Source organism: Nansenia antarctica (assembly GCF_963989245.1).
Source record: "Nansenia antarctica genome assembly, chromosome: 5".
NCBI classification, from domain to species: Eukaryota; Metazoa; Chordata; class Actinopteri; order Argentiniformes; family Microstomatidae; genus Nansenia; species Nansenia antarctica.
The window spans coordinates 76,841,849-76,864,348 of record NC_137690.1 but is presented as its reverse complement, the minus strand read 5'-3'; the positions used below and the strand labels follow the sequence as shown (position 1 = coordinate 76,864,348).

General features: G+C 45.3%; 1 protein-coding gene across 1 annotated transcript; it reads left to right on the top strand.

The window, feature by feature from the left end:
* The first annotated feature begins 7,178 nt into the window (after window positions 1-7,178).
* LOC308157484 (translocon-associated protein subunit beta) lies at window positions 7,179-13,357 on the top strand. The gene is made up of 6 exons (XM_080531041.1): window positions 7,179-7,217; window positions 8,658-8,815; window positions 9,124-9,222; window positions 11,607-11,715; window positions 12,976-13,053; window positions 13,226-13,357. Exons 2-6 carry the CDS (start codon window positions 8,658-8,660, stop codon window positions 13,334-13,336), a joined length of 555 nt encoding a protein of 184 aa, XP_080387167.1. The 5' UTR covers window positions 7,179-7,217; the 3' UTR covers window positions 13,337-13,357.
* Window positions 13,358-22,500: the final 9,143 nt, after the last annotated feature.

Genomic DNA, 22,500 nt, shown 5'->3' with positions numbered 1-22,500 from the left:
ATGGGAAAATTGGTCAACTTCAACTGGTGCGTCTGAATGAAGAGAGTTCAACTTGGTGAACAGTTGAGGCTGTAGTGGACACGAGTACCGCTCCAGACTAGTGATGTTACGCTCGACGCAGGAGTCACGACACAAGGCCGATTTAAACTTCTGCGTAAAATCGACGCCGTAGGCTACGCGTGGCCTTGCGTTGCCTACGGAGAGGGTTGACGTGCACATCTCCAAAAATTTAAGAACACGTGAGTTTCTACGCAACAGTAAGCTCTGTGATTGGTCCGCTTGGTAGCACATGATTCCGACAAGATTCTGACTCTCTCGTCGGCCAAAATGCGGAAGCCATGACAGAAATGTCATTTACTTTTTCTGTAATTACTTGTTAATAAAGATTTGAAAAATTATGATAACCATCGTATTATCTTAGTTTAATGTCATTTCAATGCATCATAGAACTTTTATTTACAACAAGCATAACAACAAAAAGATCGCTATTATGCCGCTTTGAGCTTTGAGCTCCTTTGAGTTCCTAACCGGAAGAGGCACAGCACAGGGGCATAGAAAACACACTGCCACCTAGCGATGTGACGGTGTAATTGATTGATTGATTGATTGAAAACTTTATTAGGAGATTTGCAGAAGTAGGTACATGAAAGTACATATTACATACAAGGTCAACTAACAGGATAAAAACCCAAGAAAGCCACTGGCTTATTTCAATTGGGGTCCTTGATTCTCAATTCATCGTTACATGTAAGACAGACAAAAAAACTAGTACTATCTACAAGATAATACAGACAAATAACTATTACTATCTACAAGATAAACATACATCCATCATGGGAAGAACAATACAACAAAACATAAGGTATGTACAGCGGGTAGGACAGGTGGGGACATACACCACAGGTGGGGGCGGGGGACAAAACACAAAGTATGTACAGTGGGTAGTTCGGGTCTTTTAATCTGATTTTTGATTTAGAGGGTCCAGTTACGGATTGCAGCCTCCTGTAAATGTTTTTTGAGAGTGGTTTTGAAGGTGGGCAGTGTTTTGCACTCCTTTAAGATTATAGGAAGGGCGTTCCACATTTTTACTGCATAGTTTGCAAACGAGTTTAACCCCTTGTTTGTGGTGCAACGCGGTTGAACGTGGTTCGTGGAGCTTCCTCTGGTGTTGTATGTGTGGACGTTGTTCACTTTTTGGAAGTATGTTGACAGGTACTTGGGTGTCTTTGTGGTGTAGCGTATCTTGAAGACCAGGCCCAGTGCAAGCTGCTGCACTCTGTCAACTACTCGTAGCCAATCAAGGCTCAAAAAATGAGCAGCGGTTAGATGTGTCCTAGGGTTGAGGCCTAGCAGAAGCCTAACCAGTTTATTTTGGGCTGTCTGGAGTCTTGTTTTATGGGCCTTTGTGGTTCTATAGTACCATGATGTTACGGCATAGTCGAAGTGACATTGAATGAGAGCTCCTGATAGGGTCCTCAGTGTGTTTTTACTGACAAGTGAGGATATCCTGTACAAGAATCTAGTTCTATGGTTCACTTTTTTGATTACTTTTGCTGCCATTTTATCTCCGGAAAGATTTGCCTCTAAGATGGAGCCCAGGTATGTAATATCCTCTTTTCTTGTGATATTAATGTTACCCACTTTTATTTTCAAATTTTCAGCCTTTCTGAGTTTAGATGGGGATCCGTATAGGATGGTTTCAGTTTTACCTAGGTGTATTGATAGTTTATTGTCAGCTAGCCAATTGCAGAGCGACCTACGCAGAAGTGTAAAGTGCGAGACCCCTTACGTAGTCTATGCAGGCTACGCACGTAAATTCAACGCAGAAGCTTAAATCGGCCTACAGCAATACATATTTTATTGTTCACATAAGCACATCTCTGTCCAGTTCCCACAATATAGCCTTGTTTTGCACTCTTTCCCTGTTCCACGAGCACGTCCCAACACTGTGGCCCTGTTATGACATGTGGACCATATATCTGCTCCAATTGTCAAACAGCCATGTCCCACACATGCCGAAATGTCATTCAGATTTGTATCCTTACATGTCAAGGGGATGGTGGTGGTCTAGTGAATAGTGAATTGGACTGGTGATCGGAAGGTTGTGAGTTCAAATCCTGCCTGAAACACCACTAGTGTGCCTTTGAGTACTACAATTACTCCAGGGGGAATGTTCCTGTAAGTAGCTTTTGGATTAAAAGCGTTTGCTAAATGGCAAATTATATTCTATTCATATAAGAAATGGACAAAACAGTTGCATTTATTTATTCATATATGTATTTATTATAGTCTACTAGACACACCAACATTTAAGACCACATATATGGCCACATACACATACAAACATCGACACAGTTTGTCACAGCACCTTTATTGAACAAGACATCACAGATGACGGTGGGCTTATTGTATTTTGCCCCAAATTCCTGACTTATACCGCCATACCATGACCTGACCAGCAGATGACAGTATGTGACATCAATCATCAATGCGACACAATTGTGTTGAACGTGTCAATGCGTCGAAAGCTTCGTTATCCCCATTAACTTACAGACAGGAGTTTGACGTGGATCTGGAGAGATTGGGACCATCGTCACCAAGATGCCAACCACATTGCCAGAGTATAAAATATGTGCTTTAAGGAGAGTATAAAATATGTGCTTTAAGGAGGGTATAAAATATGTGCTTTAAGGAGGGTATAAAATATGTGCTTTAAGGAGAGTATAAAATATGTGCTTTAAGGAGGGTATAAAATATGTGCTTTAAGGAGGGTATAAAATATGTGCTTTAAGGAGGGTATAAAATATGTGCTTTAAGGAGAGTATAAAATATGTGCTTTAAGGAGGGTATTGTAGTGCCAAGAGACGGGAGTCGTAGGCGGCGTATCAAATGACAAAGCTAAACGTTTAATGAAGGACATGAATGATTGTCAACAACACACTCAAGCAGTAAGTAGAATAAACAACTCGGGTACTACGCACTAAACTGTCCGTGCGGAACAATACTCCCAACCCATGTCAACCCATGTCAACCCACCAAAGTATTACGTTATTTAACATGATGGCATACATTAACATGTGAAGAAAATATTACTAAAAAAAGGATTGTCGTTGTTGTTATTTGTATTATGCATTGTGCAGCCAAAAAGGCTATCGTAAATCTTTGTAAGTAAGTAAGTAAGTAAAGCTTTATTTATATAGCACCTTTCATACAAGAAATGCAGCTCAAAGTGCTTTACAACAGGAATAACAACATAAAGTGAATATCAAAACATATATAAAAACATATGAATGAATGAATGAATGAATGGTCTTTACTTTATTGTCATTGCTATAGAGTACAGGTACCAAACAACGAAATTTAGGAGGGGTGGCTCCCCTGGTGTTAGGAAAGAAAAAAAAACTTTAAAAAAACACAAGAAGGGAAGGAGCTGGTTTACATAAATAAAGGCTATGTACACTATCCACTGTACTATACTGTACAGATAGACGACTAGGGTTGTCATATTGCACATAGTGTTATTGCACATTCATTTAAAGTGTCGCAGTTTGCAGGCTTGAAATGTACATATTTGTGCCTCAGCACTACACCTGATTTTTTCAGTCCAGCAGCTGCCATCAATCCGTCCAGACTGTCCAGGGCCCAGAACCTAGGTCTTTGCTGTGTTCAGGGCCTGGATGGCCCTGGGGTAGAAGCTGAGCTTCAGTCTGTTTGTCCTTGCGGCCATGGTCCTGTACCGCCTTTTCGAGGGCAGCCGGGTAAAGTGTTCGTACCCAGGGTGGGTTGGGTCCCTGGAGATCTTGGAGGCCTTCCTGAGACAGCGTGTGTTGTACAGCTCTTCCAGAGAGGGGAGGGGGGCGCCGGTTCCATAGAATGAATATAAAAGCAGGGGAAAACACTAAAAAGAAAAGGTAAAGATCTAACTTTCCATATCCCTTTCATCTCCCTACCTTACACAGTCTTTCTGTACTTCCCACTGGCTTTCCACCAGCACCACAAACAGTTTTTGGAAAAGGTCCGTCTCAGCCTCTGTGTATGTTCTCAGCCTCTGTGTACGTTCTCAGTCTCTGTGTACGTTCTCAGTCTCTGTGTACGTTCTCAGTCTCTGTGTACGTTCTCAGTCTCTGTGTACGTTCTCAGTCTCTGTGTACGTTCTCAGTCTCTGTATACGTTCTCAGTCTCTGTGTACGTTCTCAGTCTCTGTGTACGTTCTCAGTCTCTGTGTACGTTCTCAGTCTCTGTGTACGTTCTCAGTCTCTGTGTACGTCCTCAGTCTCTGTGTATGTCCTCAGTCTCTGTGTACGTTCTCAGTCTCTGTGTACGTTCTCAGTCTCTGTGTACGTTCTCAGTCTCTGTACGTTCTCAGTCTCTGTGTACGTTCTCAGTCTCTGTGTACGTTCTCAGTCTCTGTGTATGTTCTCAGTCTCTGTGTATGTTCTCAGTCTCTGTGGACGTTCTCAGTCTCTGTGTACGTTCTCAGTCTCTGTGTACGTCCTCAGTCTCTGTGTACGTTCTCAGTCTCTGTGTACGTTCTCAGTCTCTGTGTACGTTCTCAGTCCCTGTGGACGTTCTCAGTCCCTGTGGACGTTCTCAGTCTCTGTGTACGTTCTCAGTCTCTGTGTACGTTCTCAGTCTCTGTATACGTTCTCAGTCTCTGTGGACGTTCTCAGTCTCTGTGTACGTTCTCAGTCTCTGTGTATGTTCTCAGTCTCTGTGTACGTTCTCAGTCTCTGTGTACGTTCTCAGTCTCTGCGTACGTTCTCAGTCTCTGTGTACGTTCTCAGTCTCTGTGTACGTTCTCAGTCTCTGTGTACGTTCTCAGTCCCTGTGGACGTTCTCAGTCTCTGTGTACGTTCTCAGTCTCTGCGTACGTTCCCAGTCTCTGTGTACGTTCTCAGTCTCTGCTGGACCTTGCACCAAAAATCCAACTACTCAGTATCAACATTACAGTTTCTTTCTTTTGCACACCTCTTTCAACTAGTCAGTCTGTGTACGTGAATATAAGAGCAGGGGAAAGCAGTAAAAAGAAAAGGTAAAGAAAATACAATAAAAATAAATTTAAAAAAGGGCTAGTTGATAAAACATTTAAAGTGCAGTAGCTGGCAAATGAGCAGTGGTGTTAAACGTTGGTTATTGCGTATTGGCTAAAACCATAACGATCGGACTACACACTGAACGGAGGAATCATACGCTGTCAGACAGGGTTCATGTTATCAAGGAAGCAACTTTGATTGTGGGAATGGTCACATATATAGGATCAGCTGGCTCAATCATTCATGTCACACAGCTGGTGTCAATCAATCAATTATGCCCCACTCACACTGGGATAGGGATGACTGGAGAGCACACTCATGTCAACAAGTGGGCAGGTGCAGATGAGCTAGTTGAAGGCTGTATTGAAGAAGTGCGTTTTTAGCTTTCTTTTAAAAATATTTAGTGAGCTGGCTTCCCTGATCTCTAAAGGTAATGTGTTCCAAATTTTGGGGCATAGTTGGCAAAGGCTGCGCTCCCGATCTTCTTCTGACTGTTGCTGGGAACTTCTAATAAACCTGCGATAGATGATCTTAGTGTTCTTTGAGCAAGTAACGTACCCTTAGTTTACTACTAGGCAACAGTCCAGTTGCGGAACTATTTTTTGTTGACGGAGCCAAAATAAATGATTAAATAAACAAACAAATCATAATCTGTTGTTGCTTATTACTGTTAATTACTAAATTGCGCTGTAGAACTGTTGTATAAAAGCAATATCACACTCGTAGGTAGGATATTGCTTAAATAGTTTTGAAAAACTTGGTGGGAATAGGATAATAATAATAATAATGATAATAATAATAATAACTTTATTTGTATAGCGCTTTTCCTGCAAACGTTGCAGCTCAAAGTGCTCCAATCATTATATAATCATCATTTAATTATTTTGTCATTTAAAGGCAATATTACAAATATGGGTTTTTAGTCTTGACTTGAATATGTGCTGAGATTGCATCCCTAATGTAAACTGGCAGTGAGACACAATCTGGAGCATGAAATGAGAATACAGCCTCACCAAATCTCTGTGTGGTACACAGATAAAACCAGCGTCAGAAGACCTGAGAGCTCTATTGGGCTGATATGCTAGCAGAAGACCTGAGAGCTCTATTGGGCTGATATGCTAGCAGAAGACCTGAGAGCTCTATTGGGCTGATATGCTAGCAGAAGACCTGAGAGCTCTATTGGGCTGATATGCTAGCAGAAGACCTGAGAGCTCTATGGGGCTGATATGCTAGCAGAAGACCTGAGAGCTCTATTGGGCTGATATGCTAGCAGAAGACCTGAGAGCTCTATTGGGCTGATATGCTAGCAGAAGACCTGAGAGCTCTATTGAGCTGATAGCAGAAGGTCTGAACATATTCTGGTGCTGTGCCAGTGAGAGCTTTATAAACAAGCAGAAGGATCTTGAAATCTATTCTGATCTTAACAGGAGGCCAGCGTAGAGTCTCTAAAATAGGAGTTATATGAGCTTGTCTGCTTGTTTTGGTTAAAACTCTCGCTGCTGCATTTTGGACTAATTGCAGCTGGCCAATAGCTTTCTTCAGAAGACCAGAAAGGAGACTGTTACAATAGTCCAAACGGATGGTGATGCATGTAGAGTCTACATCACCCTAACCCTACCATGTAGACCACTTGTGTTGTGACGCCAGGTTGTGGCGTCTTTCCCAGTTTGTTGACAGATATTCTGAAGGAGGTGAAGAAAGACTTTATCCACTGTCCCGCTGCAGTCTCCTGGGCTAGGACTCTATACTTCTCCTGGGCTAGGGCTCTATACTAACCCTAACCCTATACTGTCCTGGGCTAGGGCTCTATACTTCTGTTGTTCTATCTCTATCAGTCTATTGTTCTATCTCTATCATTCTATTGTTCTATCTCTATCATTCTGTTGTTCTATCTCTATCATTCTATTGTTCTATCTCTATCATTCTATTGTTCTATCTCTATCATTCTATTGTTCTATCTCTATCATTCTGTTATTCTATCTCTATCATTCTGTTGTTCTATCTCTATCATTCTGTTGTTCTATTTCTATACTTCTATTGTTCTATCTCTATCATTCTATAGTTCTATGTCTATGGCAGGAACAAAGCCCCTCCCATCACTGACGTCAGACTCGGAGTGAAAGGTTTAGCGCATGCGCAGCGACGGTCCTTGCAGACTTGTGACACGACGCTAGAAGACAGAAGGTGAGCCGCTCTTCCTCTCTCGCTGCTTTACTGTTTATATATATATACCTATCTGTCTGTTATTATATCTATCTGTCTGTTATTATATATGTTATATATCTGCGTCTAACCCTAGTCAGGGAGGAAGGGTCTGCGTGTAGTCTGGTGGTTATAGACCCTATCTACCCTGTTAGACCCTCTGGGTCTCAGCCTGTAGCCAAGTACACGTCAGCCTAACGGCTAGCCTGCTAACCCTGACTAGCATCACTGCTAACCTGCTAACCTGCTAACCTAACCTGACGGTGTCTAACTACCCAGGGTTAGCAGGTTAATACAGGTTAGGAGGCTAACCCTGTCTGTCTGTTAGTCAGCTGGACTGTTTCCGTGTTGGAGTTGTGACCCAGTAACCCAGCTAGCCAGGCTAATGCTAATGTGTTCATCAGAGTCGTAGAGCTGCAAAGCCACGTCACACACACACACACACACACACACACACACACACACACACACACACACACACACACACACACACACACACACACACACACAGACACAGACACAGACACAGACACACACACACACACACACACACACACAGACACAGACACAGACACAGACACACACACACACACACACACACACACACACACACACACACACACACACACACACACAGATACTCTGATGGAAGTAGATTATTAGTAGTTATTGTCTTTAAGCTGAACCCTGGGAACGAACCTAAGACAATACAACTAGACGTCGTTAGAATCAGACATAAATAGAATCAGACATAAATAGAATCAGACATAAATAGAGGGATAATTAATTGTTAGGAATCTGAGAATGTGTCTATTATGTAAACTGATATACTTATATAGATTTAGTCTTCACAGGGGGTATAGGTACTTTATAAACTTATGAACTAGTAAACTTAAGATTGCATATAGAACATTGCACTGTTACCATGGTTATTGCACGGTGGGGAGGGGAGGTTACAGAGGGGATGTTTTGTTTGTGAGGTCGCTGAGGTGTGTGTTAGTGTGTTAGTGTAACCCTGGTGTGTTGTGTTGCAGATGAGGTGTGTGTTAGTGTGTAGTGTGTTAGTGTAACCCTGGTGTGTTGTGTTGCAGATGAGGTGTGTGTAGTGTGTTAGAGTGTTGTGTTGCAGATGAGGTGTGTGTTAGTGTGTTAGTGTGTTAGTGTAACCCTGGTGTGTTGTGTTGCAGATGAGGTGTGTGTTAGTGTGTAGTGTGTTAGTGTAACCCTGGTGTGTTGTGTTGCAGATGAGGTGTGTGTAGTGTGTTAGTGTAACCCTGGTGTGTTGTGTTGCAGATGAGGTGTGTGTAGTGTGTTAGAGTGTTGTGTTGCAGATGAGGTGTGTGTTAGTGTAACCCTGGTGTGTTGTGTGCAGATGAGGTGTGTGTTAGTGTGTTAGTGTAACCCTGGTGTGTTGTGTTTCAGATGAGGTGTGTGTTAGTGTTGGTGGTACTGGCGGTGTTGAGGCTGGGGGAGGCTGAGGAGGGCGCGAGGCTGCTGGCCTCCAAGTCTCTACTGAACCGCTACGCCGTGGAGGGACGCGACCTCACCCTGCAGTACAACATCTACAACGTCGGCACCAGGTAACCCTGACCTCTGACCCTAGGACCCTCCTCCCTGACCTCTGACCCTGACCTAGGACCCTGATCTAAGACCCTCCTCCCTGACCTAGGACCCTAGTGTTGACGTGTATGAAGTACATAGATAAGCAGCTGTCTGATGTCCCATAAACCCTCTAACCCTAAACATCTAAACATCTAAAACATCGGTTTATTTTGGATTGACTGTGTTGATGGAGTACAAAGTAGTGTGTGTCAGCTAGCCCTGCTCAGCTAGCCCTGGTCAGCTAGCCCTGCTCAGCCCTTAACCATGACCCTGTTCTGCTCCACAGCGCCGCCCTGGAGGTGGAGCTGTCTGATGACTCGTTCCCTCCTGAGGACTTCGGCATCGTCTCTGGGATGCTGAACGTGAAGTGGGATAGGATCGCCCCGTATCCTCACACTCCCTGACACACACACTCACACACACACACTCACACTCCCTGACACACACACTCACACACACACTCACACTCCCTGACACACACACTCACACTCCCTGACACACACACGCACACACACACACACACACACACACACACACACACACACACACTAAAGACACACTGTTAATACTTTTAAACAAACTTGGATGTTCACCACTGAGTCACTTTAGTTAGTCACTCTGAGACCCCTGCTTAAAGTAGTGTTGTAGTTAACTAGGTAACAATGTAAAGTAGTGTTGTAGTTAACTAGGTAACGATGTAAAGTAGTGTTCTAGTTAACTAGGTAACAATGTAAAGTAGTGTTATAGTTAACTAGGTAACAATGTAAAGTAGTGTTGTAGTTAACTAGGTAACAATGTAAAGTAGTGTTATAGTTAACTAGGTAACAATGTAAAGTAGTGTTGTAGTTAACTAGGTAACGATGTAAAGTAGTGTTCTAGGTAACAATGTAAAGTAGTGTTGTAGTTAACTAGGTAACAATGTAAAGTAGTGTTGTAGTTAACTAGGTAACAATGTAAAGTAGTGTTCTAGTTAACTGGGTAACAATGTAAAGTAGTGTTCTAGTTAACTAGGTAACAATGTAAAGTAGTGTTGTAGTTAACTAGGTAACAATGCAAAGTAGTGTTGTAGTTAACTAGCTAACAATGTAAAGTAGTGTTGTAGTTAACTAGGTAACAATGTAAAGTAGTGTTCTAGTTAACTAGGTAACAATGTAAAGTAGTGTTCTAGTTTACTAGGTAACAATGTAAAGTAGTGTTCTAGTTAACTAGGTAACAATGTAAAGTAGTGTTGTAGTTAACTGGGTAACAATGTAAAGTAGTGTTGTAGTTAACTAGGTAACAATGTAAAGTAGTGTTGTAGTTAACTAGGTAACGATGTAAAGTAGTGTTCTAGTTAACTAGGTAACAATGTAAAGTAGTGTTCTAGTTAACTAGGTAACAATGTAAAGTAGTGTTGTAGTTAACTAGGTAACAATGTAAAGTAGTGTTCTAGTTAACTAGGTAACAATGTAAAGTACTGTTGTAGTTAACTAGGTAACAATGTAAAGTAGTGTTGTAGTTAACTAGGTAACAATGTAAAGTAGTGTTGTAATTAACTAGGTAACAATGCAAAGTAGTGTTGTAGTTAACTAGGTAACAATGTAAAGTAGTGTTCTAGTTAACTAGGTAACAATGTAAAGTAGTGTTGTAGTTAACTAGGTAACAATGTAAAGTAGTGTTCTAGTTAACTGGGTAACAATGTAAAGTAGTGTTGTAGTTAACTAGGTAACAATGTAAAGTAGTGTTGTAGTTAACTAGGTAACAATGTAAAGTAGTGTTGTAGTTAACTAGGTAACAATGTAAAGTAGTGTTGTAGTTAACTAGGTAACAATGTAAAGTAGTGTTGTAGTTAACTAGGTAACAATGTAAAGTAGTGTTGTAGTTAACTAGGTAACAATGTAAAGTAGTGTTCTAGTTAACTAGGTAACAATGTAAAGTCGTGTTCTAGTTAACTAGGTAACAATGTAAAGTAGTGTTCTAGTTAACTAGGTAACAATGTAAAGTAGTGTTCTAGTTAACTAGGTAACAATGTAAAGTAGTGTTGTAGTTAACTAGGTAACAATGTAAAGTAGTGTTGTAGTTAACTAGGTAACAATGTAAAGTAGTGTTGTAGTTAACTAGGTAACAATGTAAAGTAGTGTTCTAGTTAACTAGGTAACAATGTAAAGTAGTGTTCTAGTTTACTAGGTAACAATGTAAAGTAGTGTTCTAGTTAACTAGGTAACAATGTAAAGTAGTGTTGTAGTTAACTAGGTAACAATGTAAAGTAGTGTTGTAGTTAACTAGGTAACAATGTAAAGTAGTGTTGTAGTTAACTAGGTAACAATGTAAAGTAGTGATCTAGTTAACTAGGTAACAATGTAAAGTAGTGTTGTAGTTAACTAGGTAACAATGTAAAGTAGTGTTGTAGTTAACTAGGTAACAATGTAAAGTAGTGATCTAGTTAACTAGGTAACAATGTAAAGTAGTGTTCTAGTTAACTAGGTAACAATGTAAAGTAGTGTTCTAGTTAACTAGGTAACAATGTAAAGTAGTGTTGTAGTTAACTAGGTAACAATGTAAAGTAGTGTTCTAGTTAACTAGGTAACAATGTAAAGTAGTGTTCTAGTTAACTAGGTAACAATGTAAAGTAGTGTTCTAGTTAACTAGGTAACAATGTAAAGTAGTGTTCTAGTTAACTAGGTAACAATGTAAAGTAGTGTTCTAGTTAACTAGGTAACAATGTAAAGTAGTGTTCTAGTTACCTAGGTAACAGTGTAAAGTGTAGCACCTTAACCCCTCCCTCCCCAGAGCCAGTAACGTGTCTCACACCGTGGTCTTGCGCCCCCTGAAGGCCGGATACTTCAACTTCACCTCCGCCTCCGTCAGCTACCAGGCCCAGGAGGCGGGGCCAGTGCTGGTAAGACCTCACCTGACCCCTCACCTGACCCTAACCCTAATGACAGTTAATCACAATAATCGGCCGTGATTAATCTCAAGTTTAAATACTAGTAATTACTTTATTATTTAGTATTTTCTGGGGGGAGATAAAACAACAACACGGTGTCGGAATAGAGAAATGCAAACTGGCTAGAATCTATGGAAGCATATAGTAGACTTAATTCAAATGCTATGCAATATGAGATTGCAATTGCATGTTCCACTTTTGCATGCATTCTTTCAGACAATATTGAAATTCAAATGCAATTCTAATGATTTGCATTTGCATTTTCATGTACCTGATGTGCACATTCGCTGTCAATATTAAAATGATAATGCAAAGCCATTTGACATTTAATTTTTCAAAGTCATGCGCTGCTTTGTAGCTGACAAAATTAAAATTTTCATTCAAATGTGAAAATTACTATGCAATCCCAAAATAGCATATTCATTTGCCACTTTTGCCTGCGTTATTTGAGTCAATATTCAAATTGTAATGCAATAATGTGATTAGCAATTGCATTTACATGTTCTAGGAAACACATCCGCTTTACAGCTGACAAAATTCAAACTCTCTATGCAATTCTCATGTTCTACCGGCCTGTTAGTCATTCTCTGGGGGCAGGACAATGTTTAACACGCCGACCGGAAATAGCGGCAATTCCCCCTATCACGAGAATGATCACGCCCCTTTTTGGGTGATAGAAGTGTAGAAGTTTGAATGTCTGGTCTTTGCTACTTTAATCTGATAAAATAAGAAAACCGTAGTGCTTTTTAGATAGGATTAGATACAGTCTCTCCTCCTCACTCTTATTGTTACGTCGTGAAAACGTCTTAATGTCTGATCGTCTCCTTCAGGGAAGAAGGTTCATATTATCAGGATGTTAATCTCTCCTCCTCCTCCCCCCCTCCCTCCTCCTCTCCTCCTCCTCCTCCTCTCCTCTCCTCCTCCTCTCCTCTCCTCTCCTCCTCCTCCTCCTCCTCCTCTCCTCTCCTCCTCCTCCTCCCCCCCTCCCTCCTCCTCTCCTCTCCTCCTCTCCTCCTCCTCCCCCCCTCCCTCCTCCCCCTCCCCTCCTCCTCTCCTCCTCCTCTCCTCTCCTCCTCCTCCTCCTCCTCCTCCCCCCCTCCCTCCTCTCCTCTCCTCTCCTCCCCCTCCCCTCCTCCTCTCCTCCTCCTCCTCTCCTCTCCTCCTCCTCCCCCCCTCCCTCCTCCCCCCCTCCCTCCTCCTCCCCCCCTCCAGGTGGGGTACACCAGTGCTCCAGGTCAGGGAGGGATTCTGGCCCAGAGGGAGTTCGACAGACGCTTCTCTCCACACTTCGTAAGTCCTCTCCTCCTCTCTTCTCCTCCTTTCTTCTCTCCTCTTCCCTTCCCTCTCTTCTCTCCTCTTCCCTCTCTCTTCTCTCTGCTCTGAAGGGTTGCCCCCCCACCAACATATAACCCCATCTCTCTCCTCCTCCCTCTCTCCTACTCTCTTCTCTCCTCCCCCCTAGCTGGACTGGGCAGCCTTCGGCGTGATGACTCTGCCCTCCATCGGCATCCCTCTGCTCCTCTGGTACTCCAGCAAGAGGAAGTACGACTCGCCCAAGACCAAGAAGAACTGAAACACTCTCCTGGGGGGGGGGGGGGGGGGGGGGGCTGAACTAACACTCTCCACTGGGGGAGGGAGGCCTGGGGCGTTGGGGGGGGTTATGGTTGGGGGGGCAGTGAGGGGAGAGGGGGTGAAGACGTTAATTGCCCATATTGGGGTAATCTAAATAAACAGCCACAATGGAGGAACACATGAAGGGCTGTGTTTGTGTTTTGTAATTAATTTGGTGTGAACCCGCTGAGGGTGATGGGTTAGGGTCGTCCTGACCCTGGTCTGGAACACGAGACAATAAACAAGCTGGTTTTTACTGAAGTCGTGTGATTTGTATTTCTTTATCATTTTTTGTTTAGTCAGTTTCACTTGTAAATAATAATACATTTTATTTGTATAAGCACTTAACATAAGACATCTCAAAGTGCTACAATTAAAAACAAGAAGATAAAACAATAAACATTTTCAATTAAAAGGCTCTATTAAAAAGGTGGGTTTTAAGGCCTCGTTTAAAAGCATCCACAGACTGTGGTGCCCTTAGGTGGTCAGGGAGAGGAGAGAGGAGTGTTACGGCCAAGCTCCACCATGGCCATCGAGCGTTGCGTCTAATGTGCGTTGCGTCCGAATTTGGGATCAAATGCATTGTAATCAATGAAAGGTGCTCCACCTGCTGCATTGCGTTGCGTCCGATGGCTGCGTCCAAAGTAGACTTTCAAAAAAGTTAGATTTTTGACGGTGGATGGACGCAGACGTCACAATGAGACGCCCCACGTGGGCCGTCAATCACCGCACCTGTGGTGAACTCTTGTTGCAGGAATGGACGACGAACGGCTCATCCTTGAGGTCGAATTATTTATTTTTTTATATGCGACAAATGACAGATTGTACCATGATGCCCAGGTGAAGGACCGAGCATGGGGTGAGATCGGGTCCACACTTGGATTATCAGGTAAGATATAATACGACAAAAATGTAAATGTAAATGTTAGGGCAAGGTTTAGGATTAGTGGTTAGTTAGTTGAAATGTTGTTGACAGTTAGTTGAACATCTACTGAACTAACAACTATCTATTTGGGAATATGTAGATAAAATATTACCCTGATTGGAAAATGTTCTGTATGATGTTGTTATTGTTGTGGACATAATTGCAGTCAAGGGTGAAATTACTCCCGTATACAAAAAATGCCAGTGGAGCTAGAGTAGAACGTTGACGTTGACGCAACGTTGACGCAACGCTGCAGGTGGAGCTTGGACAACGGGAAGTTGACGCAACGTCGATGGCGAGTTGACGCAACGCAGCAGGTGGAGCTTGGCCGTTAGGTGGTCAGGGAGAGCATTCCACAGCCTGGGAGCAGCCGAGCAGAAGGCCCGATCTCCCATGGTGCGGAGCTTGGTGGTCCTGGGGGTCTTGAGGTTGGTGGCAGTAGAACGGAGGTTGCATGAGGAGGTCTGAGGGGTATGGAGGAGTTCCTTGAGGTAGGGGGGGGCAGTTCCATGGATGCACTGGTGGGTGAGGAGGGAGACCTTGAATTCAATTCTGAGGGAGACGGGGAGCCAGTGGAGTGATTTGAGGATGGGGGTGATGTGATCATATTTGCGCACCCTCATCAGGATCCTAGCAGCGCTGTTCTGGATGTATTGAAGTTTCTGGAGGCAGCTGCTAGGAATCCCGATGAGGAGTGCGTTGCAGTAGTCCAGTCTGGAGGAGACAAAGGCGTGGAGTTGGGAAGGTCATGGTTGGGGGGGGCACGGGGGGTCATGGTTTGTGGTTGGGGGGGGCAGAGGGGGTCATGGTTTGTGGTTGGGGAGGCAGGGGGGGATGGGGGTGTCATGGTTTGGGGTTGGGGGGGTTGGGGGGGTCATGGTTTGGGGTTGGGGGGGGGCAGGGCGGGTCTCTCTGGGATCTGTTGGTAGACAGCATGGTCGCTGGGCTGGGGTCCTGGGGGAGATGACCGCTGAAACACATGAACACCTTTAATGAACACCTGTAATGATGAACACCTTTAATGAACACCTGACTCTGGACCAGATGACACCTGACACACCTGACTGATGTTGAGGTTAGGTGTACCGTTAGTTATCTCCATTAGGTTAGGTGTACCGTTAGTTATCTCCAGGCTTGTTTACTAAGACAAAGATGCAGAATTATCATAATATCATCAGACCCTCACTACCCTGTTAACTACCCTGTTACCCATGAGTCATTAGGGGTGTTTACCTGCATGAGTCATTTGGGTTAGCTGTTTACCTGCATGTGGGCGGGTCTGAGAGGCGGTCTGTAAGGCAGGCTGGGTGGGGTCCTGGTCGGCAGGGGGGCGTGGCCAGAGCTGAGGGGGGCGTGGCCAGAGCCCTCTCCTACCCCTCTCAGGTTCACCTCTGAGTACAAGTGGCTCTGGGCGCTCGCTAGGAGACAAACCTCTGGTTAGCATGATTCATATAACATACATAATTATATATGATTATATATTATTATACATTATTATATATGATTATATATGATTATATATGATTATACATTATTATATATGATTATATATGATTATACATTATTATACATTATTATATATGATTATATATGATTATATATTATTATACATTATTATATATGATTATATATGATTATATATGATTATACATTATTATATATGATTATATATGATTATACATTATTATATATGATTATATATTATTATACATTATTATATATTATATATATGATTATACATTATTATAGATTATTATATATGATTATATATGATTATACATTATTATAGATGATTATATATGATTATACATTATTATAGATTATTAAGTATTAAATATTATATGTATTACATACAAGTATGTATTATTATATATTAGAATATGATTATATATTATTATACATTATTATATATTATTATACATTATTATATATTAGTATGTATTAGTATATATTAGTATATATTGTCATATGCTAGTACATATTATTATATATTAGTATGTATCGGTATATATTAGTATATATTAGTATATATTAGTGCATATATTATATATTTGTGTATGTTTGTGTATATTAGTATGTATTAGTATGTATTAGTATGTATGTTGTACACATGATGTGTGAGAAGGAAGCAGTAATATGGGATATCCCAGATTCATTCAACAGAATAGGTTGAAATCTACACACACACACACACAGACCCCCACACACACACACACACACAGACACACACACACACAGACACCTACCTTCGGCCCCCGCGGTGTAGCGGTCTCTGTGGTGGTCATGTGACCCTGTGGCCAGGTGAGGCATCTCCTCGTAGGTGTGTGTGGCCTCCAGCCTCCAGTACCCAGGATCCCCTGCTCCGAACCCTGACCCCCCTGACCCCCACTGGTCTGCAGGGGCGCTGACGTTGATGTAGGGGGACGTGGTTGCCTGGGCAACGGCCTTGGGGGGTTTGTTGACTCTGGCGTACTGGGCGTTGTCGGGGGCGTTGCCGGGGGCATCTGATAGGTCGTCTGGAGGGGGAGGAGTCACCTGTTCCATAACAGACAACCAGGATGTTCATATAACAGACATGTGTTATGGACAGGTGTCAACCTGAGAGTTATGGACAGACCTGAGAGTTATGGACAGGTGTAACCAGATGTCAACAGGTGTGAAGAGGCGTAAACAGGTGAGTCTATGCTCTTATGAATATGTATATGTTTTATATATATATATATATATATATGTATGTTTATATATATATATGTATGTTTATGTCTTTCTGGTTTTATATAAAAGGGCCATCCTGTTCCTCACCTCACAGCTAGGTGGCGCTGCCTCTCCACCAGGCGGCTGGTCACACAGAGACCCTGACTTCCTCATGACCTTCCTCACCACAGCGTACTCTGGTGTCTCTCTGTCAGGAGAGGCTGAGAGGGAGGCAGGGAGGGAGGCTGGGAGGGAGGCTGAGAGGGAGGCAGGGAGGGAGGCTGGGAGGGAGGCTGAGAGGGAGGCAGGGAGGGAGGCTGAGAGGGAGGCAGGGAGGGAGGCTGAGAGGGAGGCTGGGAGGGAGGCTGAGAGGGAGGGGGTCTCTGGACCAGCCTCGGAGGCTGAAGGGAGGAAGGATGACGCTTCTTCTCCTCCTCCATGGGCCTGAGGGAGAGAGGGAGAGAGGGAGAGAGAGAGAGAGAGGGAGAGAGGGAGGGAGAGAGAGAGAGAGAGAGAGAGAGAGAGAGAGAGAGAGAGAGAGAGAGAGGGAGAGAGAGAGGGAGAGAGGGAGAGACTTAACAGCGTAGTAAGTAAGTAAGTAATGTTTATTTATACAGCCCAAAGTGCTTAACAGAAAACACTAGTAAAAGAGAAACAACAGATAAACATGGCAGAAATAGAAGGGGGCCCAGTATCGACCCTGGAGGACCCCCGCAGATGGGAGGGGCCTCAGTGTGACCCTGGGTGTGAGGGAGGGTAACCATGGTAATCCTGGGTGTGAGGGAGCGTAACCATGGTAACCCTGGGTGTGAGGGAGGGTAACCATGGTAACCAGGTAGAGACTCACCTGGTCGCAGGGCGTGGTCAGCATCTCGTCAAACGGCCCCACAGGATTCTGGGTATAAAAGCTGATGAGCTCCTGCAGGTTGTCATGGCGACTGTCCTCGCCCGCTATGAGGTAGCGGCTGTTAGCCCCGCCCTCTCTGTCATTAGCCACGCCCTCTCTGTCATTAGCCACGCCCTCCTCCTCTATGATGAAGTGACGACACCTGTCCTGACCTCTGGAGAGAAACACAGTGTTAGTGTGTGTGTGTGTGTGTGTGTGTGTGTGTGTGTGTGTGTTAGTGTGTGTGTGTGTGTTATACATGTTACGTCATGTTACGTATATATACGTGTTATACAAATATATAGCATATATAGTATATATAGTACCTGTATGACAGTAGTATATATATATAGTAGGGCGTTACTATGGTTACCCATACAGTACCTGTATGAAAGCACAAAGCCGATCTTTGACTCGCTGAGCCGCAGCAGGAAGCTGCCCTGAGAACGCTGCTGCAACACGGCCTCCGCCTCCCTGTCTCCATGACAACATGACAACATGACACACATCACCATGACAACATGTTACCATGACAACATGACACACATCACCATGACAACATGACACACATCACCATGACAACATGAATGAATGAATGAATGAATGAATGAATGGTCTTTATTGTCATTGCTATAGTACAGGTACCAAACAACGAAATTTGGGAGGGGTGGCTCCCCTGGTGCTAGGAAAGAAAACCCCCCCCCAAAAAACAGGAAGGGAAGGAGCTGGTTTACATAAATAAAGGCTATGTACACTATCCACTATACTATACTGTACAGGTAAGATGACTAGGGTTGTCATATTGCACATAGTGTTATTGCACATTCATTTAAAGTGTCGCAGTTTGCAGGCTTGAAATGTACACATTTGTGCCTCAGCACTACACCTGATTTTTTCAATCCAGCAGCTGCCATCAATCCGTCCAGACTGTCCAGGGCCCAGAACCGAGGTCTTTGCTGTGTTCAGGGCCTGGATGGCCCTGGGGTAGAAGCTGTGCTTCAGTCTGTTTGTCCTTGCGGCCATGGTCCTGTACCGCCTTTTCGAGGGCAGCCGGGCAAAGTGTTCGTACCCAGGGTGGGTTGGGTCTCTGGAGATCTTGGAGGCCTTCCTGAGGCAGCGTGTGTTGTACAGCTCTTCCAGAGAGGGGAGGGGGGCGCCAGTAATCTTCTGGGCTGTTCTCACGACTCTCTGTAGCGCATTTCTCTCCGCGGTTGTGCAGCTGGAGAACCAGTTGCAGATGCCGTAGGTGAGGATGCTCTCCACTGCGCCGCGGTAGAAGGCCACCAGTATCTCCTGCTTGTTGTGTTCCTTCCTGAGGACTCTCAGGAAGTAGAGCCGCTGTTGTGCCTTCTTGATGGTGGCTACTGTGTTGTTCTTCCAGGACAGGTCATCCTGTATGTGCACCCCCAGGAATCGGAGGGTTGAGACTCTCTCCACGCTCTCTCCGTCGATGAGCAGGGGCTGGATCTCAGATTTTTTCCTCCTGAAGTCCACGATGATTTCCTGGGTCTTTGACTTGTTCAGCAGCAGGTTGTTAACCTTGCACAGCTTGCTCAGCTGCTCTACCTCATCCCTGTACGCCGCCTCATCCCCCCCCGAGATGCAGCCCACCACGGTGGTGTCGTCTGCAAACTTTACGATGGAGTTGCTGGGGTGAACGGGGGTGAAGTCGTAGGTGTAGAGGTTGTAGAGGATGGGGCTTAGCACGCAGCCCTGGGGGGACCCAGTGCTGAGTCTGAGGGCTGTGGAGATGTGGGAGCCCACCCGCACCCTCTGGGGGCGGTCGGACAGGAAGTCCTTGATCCATGCACATATACTGTAGAGTGTGATAGACCCAGGTCTAGTAGTTTGGTCACTAGCCTGTCTGGAAGGATGGTGTTGAAGGCAGAGCTGAAGTCCACAAAGAGCAGTCTCGCGTAGCTGTTTCCCCTCTCCAGGTGGGATAGAGTGGCGTGGAGAGTCGTCGCGATGGCGTCCTCTGTGGACCTGTGGGCTCTGTAGGCGAACTGGTATGGATCCAGGTTGGGTGGGAGGCGTGTGAGTATGTGGGCCCGGACTAGTTTCTCGAAGCACTTCATGATGATTGGTGTGAGTGCCACCGGGCGGTAGTCGTTTAGGCAGCTCACCGTGCTTTTCTTCGGGACTGGGATGATAGTTGAGTGACACCAACTCTCTGTCACCATGACACACATCACCATGACAACACGTTACCATGACAACATGACACACATCACCATCACAACATGTTACCATGACAACATGACAGACATCACCATGACAACATGACAGTCTCCCTGGAGTAACTTAGGGGTGAGGGTCTTACTCAGGGAGGGGTAAGGGTTAGGGAGGGGTTAGGGTTAGGGAGGGGGGGGGTAGACAGACCTGCGTGTGGAGAATCCGTGCAGCCAGCGAGGGAGGGGGCGGCCGGGCCGGGACAGGCGGGGCAACTGGCTGGTCTGGAACCACAGCAGGGTGAGAGACCGCAGGGAGGGGGAGAGAGGGGGGAGGGGGGCGGCCCCCAGGGTCAGGGAGGGGGGCAGCCTCTTCACAACCGTCTGAGGGAGGGAGGGGGGGGAGGGGGGGAGGGTGAGAAAGAGTTAGGGAGAGAGATAGGAGTGTGTGAGACTCTTTCGTCTTTCAATGATACATTTAATAACTCTACCCTACATGGAACTCTACCCTACATGGAACTCTACCCTACATGGAACTCTACCCTACATGGAACTCTACCCTACATGGAACTCTACCCTACATGGAACTCTACCCTACATGGAACTCTACCCTACATGGAACTCTACCTACATGGAACTCTACCCTACATGGAACTCTACCCTACATGGAACTCTACCCTACATGGAACTCATAACACATTTTTTGTTTTCTTCGTCTACAGATGTTCCTCCTCTGACTGTTTTAGCAGAAGCCACAGCAAGGCTGTGTTCTATTGGCTCAGCCAGCAAGGCTGTGTTCTATTGGCTCAGCCAACAGGAAGTTGTCTGTTTGGAACAGCGGCGTGTGGTTTGGGGAGCTGCTGCCGCTGTGGTTTCAGACAATGAGACTAGAGACACACACACACACACACACACACACGCATGCACGCACGCACGCACACACACACACACACACACACACACACACACACACACACACACACACACACACACACTTCCTCTATGCTGCTGTGACAGATTAAACTGTAACCTTGTTTCCATGGAGACACAGACGTGGGTCTGGGTTAAGGTCATGTAGGGCTGAACTACTGAACTAAACACCAACTCTCTGTCACCATGACAACATGTCACCATGACAACATGTCACCATGACAACATGGTCAAACTAGACACCAACTCTCTGGAGTCAAACCCTCAAATAATGGAACAATCACCTGGTTATCCTGAGGGTGGGTTGGCCCCGCCCCCACCCCTGGCCCCGCCCCCACCCCTGGCCCCGCCTCCACCCCTGGCCCCGCCTCCACCCCTGGCCCCGCCCCCACCCCTGGCCCCGCCCCCACCCCTGGCCCCGCCCCCGCCAGGCGGGCTTTGGAAACCTTTAGGCTCCGCTGGGGTTTGATTGGGGGACTCGGGCGGATGGGAGGGGCCTTGGCAGAGTACTGGCGTGGGATTGGTCGCTGGGGCTGGCTCCTCCCCTCCCGCTGGCAGCTCTCAACATCTGAAACAACAGAGGAGAGAAGCTGAGAGAGGCTGAGAGAGACTGAGAGAGGCTGAGAGAGGTAGAGAGAGGCTGAGAGAGACTGAGAGAGACTGAGAGAGGCTGAGAGAGGTAGAGAGAGGCTGAGAGAGACTGAGAGAGGCTGAGAGAGGCTGAGAGAGACTGAGAGAGACTGAGAGAGACTGAGAGAGGCTGAGAGAGGCTGAGAGAGACTGAGAGAGGCTGAGAGAGACTGAGAGAGGCTGAGAGAGACTGAGAGAGGCTGAGAGAGGCTGAGAGAGACTGAGAGAGGCTGAGAGAGGCTGAGAGAGGCTGAGAGAGACTGAGAGAGGCTGAGAGAGGCTGAGAGAGACTGAGAGAGGTAGAGAGAGGCTGAGAGAGACTGAGAGAGGCTGAGAGAGGCTGAGAGAGACTGAGAGAGACTGAGAGAGGCTGAGAGAGACTGAGAGAGGCTGAGAGAGACTGAGAGAGGTAGAGAGAGGCTGAGAGAGACTGAGAGAGACTGAGAAAGGCTGAGAGAGGCTGAGAGAGGCTGAGAGAGACTGAGAGAGGTAGAGAGAGGCTGAGAGAGGTAGAGAGAGACTGAGAGAGGCTGAGAGAGGCTGAGAGAGACTGAGAGAGGTAGAGAGAGGCTGAGAGAGACCGAGAGAGGCTAAGAGAGGTAGAGAGAGACTGAGAGAGGCTAAGAGAGGTAGAGAGAGACTGAGAGAGACTGAGAGAGGTAGAGAGAGGCTGAGAGAGGTAGAGAGAGACTGAGAGAGACTGAGAGAGGCTGAGAGAGGTAGAGAGAGACTGAGAGAGACTGAGAGAGGTAGAGAGAGACTGAGAGAGGCTGAGAGAGACTGAGAGAGGCTGAGAGAGGTAGAGAGAGACTGAGAGAGACTGAGAGAGGTAGAGAGAGACTGAGAGAGGTAGAGAGAGACTGAGAGAGGTAGAGAGAGACTGAGAGAGA

What these genes read in the sequence shown, in the direction of transcription:
- LOC308157484 (XM_080531041.1), top strand. Translation starts at nt 8,658, where the DNA reads ATGAGGTGTGTGTTAGTGTTGGTGGTACTGGCGGTGTTGAGGCTGGGG. An exon ending in AAGTGGGATAGGATCGCCCC is followed by an intron (nt 9,223 to 11,606) that starts GTATCCTCACAC and finishes CTCCCTCCCCAG; the next exon opens with AGCCAGTAACGTGTCTCACA. An exon ending in AGGAGGCGGGGCCAGTGCTG is followed by an intron (nt 11,716 to 12,975) that starts GTAAGACCTCAC and finishes CCCCCCCTCCAG; the next exon opens with GTGGGGTACACCAGTGCTCC.